We start from the raw sequence: 7,588 nt of genomic DNA on the forward strand, positions 1-7,588 counted from the left end.
AGCCTAAAACTCAACTTGGCCTTTGAAATAACATCATGTTCTAATATGACTGTCCTACATCCTCCTGGGGTAAAAGGTGAACTACCCAGCTCCCTCGTGGTAAGAAATGATACTCTGAGGTTTGTTGGGTCTTAGGAACAGTGCCAAAAGGGAGAAGTGCTGTTCTGACACTTTTCTGGCCCTTTCTCTCAGGGGACAGCCTCATCCACCCTTGGTCCAAAGGTTGAAGAGGGAACAGAAAGCAGAGAAGAATTCAGTAATACCTTGCCAACCCTCCCTATGTTTGTGCCTCAAAGAAGAGGGATGTGCTCTGTCTCGTCATGTGGCAAAGTAGTGGCAAAGAATATTCTGTGGCCTTCTCCACTCCTGCCTTTATCCACTTACCCTTCACGGAGGGAAAGGAAGTTGCTGGTCTTGCAGAGCAAAACCTGAGAGCTTCAGCTTGACTGCGCTAGTGAGTTTAGTTATGGGGCTCACACTACCTCCCCCAGGATCGGCTCCAGCAGTGTGGCACCGCAGTGGGTAGCAGCAGAGGGTAGGAGATCCCCATGCTTCCATGATGAATGTTGTCCCACTGACACTGTCTACGGTTGTCAGCAAGTGTTAATAAAAAGCCAAGGGCATTTAGTCAGCGTTGTTATTATCTTGCAATTTTCTCTATGTACCACTAATGGAATGGATCACCCACATGGATCACTCCCAGCCCCCTGCTTTCATCTACATTTGGGGCGGGGTCCCCCAAGCTTCCCTCACTTACAGCAAACCATATCCCAAGGCTGCTCACCTTGCTCAGCCACCATCTCTACTCTCTAGCTGACACTAGAGACACTGTTCTCCCTTCCGGATATCTGGGAAGGCCTCCTTATGTCCTTCCTGCTTCCTCTCTGCCCATACCATTCCATTCTCCTCAAAGCCTTTGGAGCAAGATTTTATTTTTTTTTTTTTTGACTGTTTATAAACATTTGGAATTTTATTTAAAAAAAAAAAAAAAACAAAAAAAACAAAAAACATCACAACCATGAACATTGTTACAGTTAGAGGCCCTCTTGGTTCTCCACAATGATACTGAGCATGCTCACAAGGGGTTCCCATTATTTAGTCTTAGTTAAACAACCATCTTTAAAAGAAGGAAAAAAAAAAAAACTCGGCACACTACCATTTAACTTGTTTTAATGTTTCTTCACAAATGGTGAAAAATACTAAAGTACAGACAAGGAATAATCATAATGTTGTGGCCAACATTATAAATATGGAATTATAAATTTAAAACATTTTCTGGTTTAAAAAATAAATCTGGTAGTCAATGCAGCTCTGCGGGGTCTCTGCGTCTAGTAGGGCCGGTCTCTGCATTCCTGACGGTGCTCGCCTTTATCCATTTTTCCAGGTCCTCCGCGCCCGCCTCTTCTTCCTCCCATCTGTTCCATCAAAGGTCCAGGGGGTCCGCCGGGGCCACCCCGTCTTCCTCCACCAAAACCGCCTCGGTCCACGCCCCGGCCACCACGGAAGCCCCCTCTGTCTCCACCACGGCCACCTCTGAACATCCCACCGGGACCACCGCGGTCCATGAGGCCGCCTCTTCCGCCCCGCATTCCACCAGGGCCACCTCTGCCACGGTCACCGCCAGGAGGTGGAAAGGGTGGTGGAAGGAAGCCTTCAGGCTTCGGGGCCTTACACTGGTTGCATTCTGTTCTCCAGGCAAAGTTCTGGTTTCCACAACCCGGATTGGGGCACTGCCAGTCTCCAGCTCGGTGCTGGACATTTCCTCCTCCGGATGGGTTCCCTCGAGAACCCCGGGGCCCTCTTGGGGGAAAGCCACCTCTGTCTCCTCCACGGCCTCCCATGCGACCCATGGGGCCCCCAGGACCTCCTGGGCCCCCTGGACCTGCACGGAGGGGCGGCGGCATCCCTCTGCCCTCACGGGGCGGCATGCCACCCCGCAGGCTGTTCATTGGAGGCTTCTTCCGAGCAAGAGACACCTTAAGTTTGCTCCCTTGAAAATCTTTCCCATCAAACCACTCCACAGCGGCCTTGGCAGTTGGTGGGTCTTCATAGGACACTGTAGCGTCACCTTTGGGCTTTCCTGTTTCCTTGTCCAAGTAGATATGAATCATGGGTTGTCCGGTTCTCTTGTTCATCTTAACAACTCCACACTGCTTAAAAAAGTCAGCCAGATCATCTAAAGTCACATTGTCATTTAAGCCTTGCACATAAATTGCACTGTTGTCAGAATCTTCATCTGGATCTACAGGTGGGCCTAGATCAAGATCTGGTCCTTCATCCATGGGTCCACCAGGCTTATTGAAGCCACCTCGCTCTCCAGCGCCCATTCCACCGCGTCCTCCTCCCCGCCCACCTCTGCTCATGCCTCCACGATCAAATCCCCCTCTTCCCCTGCCCCGGTTATCAGGGCCACTCATGCTCCGGTTTTCTCCTGGTCCGGAAAATCCTCCAGACTCCTGCCCATAAACACCCATGCTACTGGGGTGGTCCTGTCGGAATGAACTCTGCTGCCCGTAGCTGCTGCTCTGTTGGCTATATTGACTTGGAGCCTGGCTGTAGGATCCAGTTTGGGGGGGATAACTAGTGGGCGGCTGCTGCCCATAGCTGCTTTGTTGACCATAGCTACTCTGCTGTCCATAGCTGCTCGGCTGCCCATAGGTGTTCTGCTGAGAGTAACTGCTCTGATCATAACTAGTCGGCTGTGTAGAGGAGTAGCTGGTAGGAGGATAAGATGGTGGTGCCGTGACTGGCTGCATGGGGTAGCTCCCAGGTACCTGGGGATAACTGTAGTTACTCTGTCCATATCCTAGGCTGGGCTGGTTGTAACCCCCTGTGCTAGATTGAGGTTGACTAGTCTCAGCGGGTTTGTTACCATCCTGCGGTCTTGCAGGTGCGGTGGCTGCCGGCTGCTGCCCATAGGCTGGGTAAGCAGGTTGAGTGCCATAAGCAGACTGAGCTGCATAGGAGGCCTGGGTGGTAGTGACCGTAGCAGTGGTGGTATCGTAAGCACCAGTGCCATAACCCTGGACAGGCTGGCTGTATGCCTGGGGGGCAGTTGGAGTAGTATAACCAGCAGGAGGCTGTCCATAAGAAGTTGCATAGGCGGTCTGCCCATAGGTAGCAGTAGTCTGAGCTTGGGTATAGCTGACATCAGTGGGCTGTCCATAGGTTCCATAACTTTGCTGCCCATATGCCTGGGTGGTCTGTGCATATCCTTGAGTGGGCTGGGCGGTGTATGCACTGTAGCCCTGCTGGGCTGCAGCTTGGCTGTATGTACTGTAATCCGTGGATGCCATTTTCTCTCCTTCCTTCTCGTTCTCTCTGGAGCAAGATTTTAAAGTGTCACCTCCCCCATAACTTCCCATCATTGTGAGAATGGAACCCAACCTCTTAACCCTAGCCCTCAAAGTTCTGTCTTCCTGGTGGGAATCTGAAACTCCTTGTCCTCTATTGCCTCCTGGTCACTAAGCTTCAGCCACACTGGTTGTCTAAGCGCTCAGGCAGCCATCACAAAATACCACAGACTGGGTGGCCTAGACCACAGGCATTCATTATCTCACAGTTCTGGGGGCTAGAAGCCCAAGCTCAGAGTGATAGCAGATTTCTCCTACAGCCTCTCTCTTTGGTTTGTAGCAGGCTTCCTTCTTGCTACGTCCTCACATCCCACAGGGCCTTCTCTCTGTGCATGCATATGCCTGGTTATCTCTTCCTCTTCTTTCTCTTTTTTAAGAGAGAATGAGGGAGGAGCATGAGTGGGGAGGGGCAAGGAGGAGGGAGAAGAAGAGAGAATCTGAAGCAGACTCCACCCTAAGCACAGAGCCTGATGCAGGGCTCAATTTCATGACTGGGAGATCACCACCTGAACCAAAACCAAGAGTCAACCAACTGAGCCACTCAGGCACCCCTCTTCCTCTTCTTATAAGTACACAAGTCATATTGGATCAGGGCCCTGCCCTGATGACCTCACTAAAACTAAATATCTCTTTAAAGGCCCCATCTCCAAACACTGACACATTGGAGGTTAGGGCTTCAGTGTATAAATTTTGGGAGGACACAGTTCACTCCATAAGACTGGTCCTCCTGCCTGCCCCAGGACCTTTGCTCATACTGTCCTCTCAACATGGAGGGCCCTTGCTGGTTCTTCATGTAGCCACCTCTTTCTTGTCCTTCAGCATGCAGCTTAAACATGTTCTCTTGAGAGAGACTCTCTCACATCCTATCTAAATAGCCTGGCACCCTATCTAAATAGCCGTGCTATAACTTTACCTATTTTGGTTCTCCCACAGAACTTGCCACCTCCTGCTAAACACCCTACATCAGACTGTGTGTTTGCTTATTGCCACTTTTGCCCATCAGAATAAAAATTCTGTGAGAGTGGAGGTCTTGCCTGTCACATCCACCACTTGTCACCACTGTGTCCCCCACTGTGTTTCCAGTGGCACATAGTAGATGCCTAATAAACATTTACTGAATAAAACAAAATGCCTGCAGTGTTAAACCAGTAAATTGGTCCGTAATAAGGTAAGTGGGACAGCTGTCCAAACTGAAACTGAAAGCTGAACAACTGAAAGCTGTCCAAACTTTAGGCACAAACTATAATTAGTGCCAAAAGATCTTCCTCTAATCAAGTGAGCAGAGCAGAGCTCAAGGCCAAGTGGCAGGACACTGAGTTAAAACATTGGCAAGGCTATTGCTAAAGTTTCTTCTAAGACAAGTGCTCACACTGTCATCAAAAGTACATAGTCTGTGCTGGGCTCCCCACTCTGTCACTGAGGACATGTGGGATCAAACGGAGAAGTACTTATCAATCTTACTGGTAAAATGCTCTCTTGTTTTAAGTTTCATTTCTTAATGAGTGAGATTGAGTCTCTTTTCATTTTTTTAACATCTGCTGTATTATTTGTTTCACATCTGCTTATTAGCCAGCTGTACTTTTTTTCTATCCTATACATTTTCCTTTACTCAGTTTTAGATTTTGTAGTCATCTTCTACTTATTGATTCATAAGAATACACTGAACCTAAAATAAAATATGCCATTTAGCAAGCTAAAAAAAAAAAAAGGCATGTATCCTCTCTAACCTAGGAATTCCAGTTCTAGGAATTTCACCCATAAACAGACTTGCCTTTGTGCATGAAAATAATGCTCAAGGGTAGTAGCTGCACTTTTATTATAATAGACTCAACTAAAAACCATTTAAATGTTAATAGTGACAGGTTATATAAATTATTCTTTAATGATACATAGAACAATAAATAGCTAAACAAAAGAGTAAATTTTCAGGTCCAGAATATATTCAATTTGTAGCAAAACTGCAAAACTTTATTTATAGTTTTATTCCATTCATGTCTTTTGAAAAGACATTTTCTAAACACAGTAGATATCTGGAATAGCCAGAGTTCACAGCGGTGAGGAGTCATAGTAATAAGAAGGGAAGTAGGTAAGGAATTGACATTCCACTCTAAAGGTGAGTCCCCCTTACAGGTTCAAGGGTTTCCCGTTGTCTTTCCATGTTTGCTTTTGTTTGGTTTTGTTTCTCAGTACCAGCCTTGGAGAAGCAAATCTTTCTCCTATGCCTGCAGCTCTCCAGAGATCCTTGAAATTGCCAGCAGCTGCCCAGAGAGTCCTCCATTCCCCACTTCCTTGAAAAGACCTCATTCTTCTTTAGATTCTTCTAGAACCAGTCTTGACTCATCAAGAGGAATTATTCTTGCATTGGTTTCGTCCCTGGCTGCACCTTAAGCCTCTGTGGGAGGGAGGCTGATGCTAATGGGTCTTGTCACTCTGCAGAGCTTCTTAGGCTACTGCAAGGCACAGGACCAGAATTCTAACTGCACTGGAGCTTTTCTGCACAGAGCCATGGCTTACGGTGTGAAAAACAAGTGTGTATATCCCACAGACCCTGGAATTCTTGCCAGACTTGAAGAGGTTTCCATTGGAGCTGGCTGTTTGGAAAGTATTTGGCATCCAAAACAACTGCTTTCTTGGTGGTTCCCACGTCTGCCTTCCAGGTGTGCACCCCCAGAAAAGTAGACATTACTGCATCCCAGGCACACCGCTCAAACCCAGGACCTGCGCGCGAGCCACCAGTCGATGCTGGGTGCTAAGAGCCTCTCTTTACTGGTGAACAATGCCTCCTCATATGTGAGTATGTCAGGAAGAGGAATGGGCACCAACATGAAATGAAGAGGTCTCTCTTGCAGGAAATTGTAGTAACAAATACATGATCTCATAATCCCTGGAGATCTCACAAAACTGGAGGGATGGAAGTATAAAAATTCAGTTTTTTTTTATATCTCCTTTTTTTCTTGTTTACTCCCAAGGGTTAAAGAAGGGTTAAAGAAGACAATAGATAAGTAGAACTTGCATCCACCCATAACTTTTGAATCAGCCTGGTATAGGGCATTGAAATGACAGTAGCCTTGACTCATCTATTGCTTCACCATTTTCCAATAGCCACTTGCAAATCCACTCTGATTGGAAAGCCATCCACACAGCCTGCTGAAGAAGATCAGCTTCCCTAGATCTTCAGATACTGAGGGTGAGCCTGCCCACCAATGGCCTCACATCACCATTGGCAAGACTAGAGCAAGGCCTCAGAACGCTCCTGGCAAGACGCCCACAACTCCCAGCCCTACAATGCTCCCAGCTTTGTCTTCAGTATCTACTTTGAGGACATACAGGCAAATCTCACTTGGCCTTGTTCTCTTAGGGTTGTCAGGCGCCACAAGAGGCCTAGGAATTTTGATCATCTTTCATCTCCCTGGACTCTGGTGCTTAACCATCTCTGTATTTTCCTATTTGCTCTTTCATTCTATGACCCACCTCTAATTCCTGAAACCCTTCCATGCTGCCTTCTGGAACTGGAGCTCAACCACAGACTTCTCAGTTCTTCTCAGAAATGTCCTTTCTCTTCCTGCTATAAATGAAGATACTCTCCTCCCAGGAAACTACGTGCTTTTCACTGCCTCCCTCCCAACAGCAAATCCTCATCTTTGAATGTCATGTCATTAATCTTTAGCAACTGAGATTCCAATCTGTTACAATCGCCAACAGACACACCCCCCTTCCTAATTTCTTTAAGATTTTAGCTCTTGGCTCACTGTCACTTCTCCAACATATATGGTGACTTCAGTACCCATATATATGACCTTTCTAATGTCCTAGACTCTTAGTTTCCTGATGCCCTCTCTTCCAACTCTCATACCCTCCACTCTGCCTCAACTGCTCACTCCAAAGGTCTTTCCCAGATTTACTGCTAGCAACTATAACCCCACCATAATTGCAATTTCAAGCATTTTCTCTTTCCAGCTTATTCTCATACCCCAGCTTTTAAGAATCTTTGGCCTCCCCAGGGACTATTAGCCATTGATCATATATTTTCGTGGTCCCTCGGTTTCCCACTTACCTGACTTGTAATGCTCTGTTGTTATATTATACCTTTACAAATTTGCTGAACAATTTACTTTTGCTGTTCTTATCTGGAAAATCCCCATACCAGGTTAAATCTAAGCAGCTTGCTCTGCACACCCACAGAGAGGGTCAGGACTAGAGAGAGCCTATGAGCTTGCTGACTGATCTCATTTCCC

The 7,588-nt window shown here is 47.0% G+C and overlaps 1 protein-coding gene across 1 annotated transcript; it reads right to left on the reverse strand.

Annotated features, from left to right (window-relative positions):
* Positions 1-998: 998 nt before the first annotated feature.
* Positions 999-3,316, reverse strand: LOC132024782 (RNA-binding protein EWS-like). Its single transcript, XM_059411798.1, has one exon. It carries the CDS (start codon positions 3,294-3,296, stop codon positions 1,329-1,331), a length of 1,968 nt encoding a protein of 655 aa, XP_059267781.1. The 5' UTR covers positions 3,297-3,316; the 3' UTR covers positions 999-1,328.
* Positions 3,317-7,588: the final 4,272 nt, after the last annotated feature.

The sequence above is a fragment of the Mustela nigripes genome, chromosome 9, assembly GCF_022355385.1.
Source record: "Mustela nigripes isolate SB6536 chromosome 9, MUSNIG.SB6536, whole genome shotgun sequence".
NCBI classification, from domain to species: Eukaryota; Metazoa; Chordata; class Mammalia; order Carnivora; family Mustelidae; genus Mustela; species Mustela nigripes.

What these genes read in the sequence shown, in the direction of transcription:
- LOC132024782 (XM_059411798.1), bottom strand. Translation starts at nt 3,296, where the DNA reads ATGGCATCCACGGATTACAGTACATACAGCCAAGCTGCAGCCCAGCAG.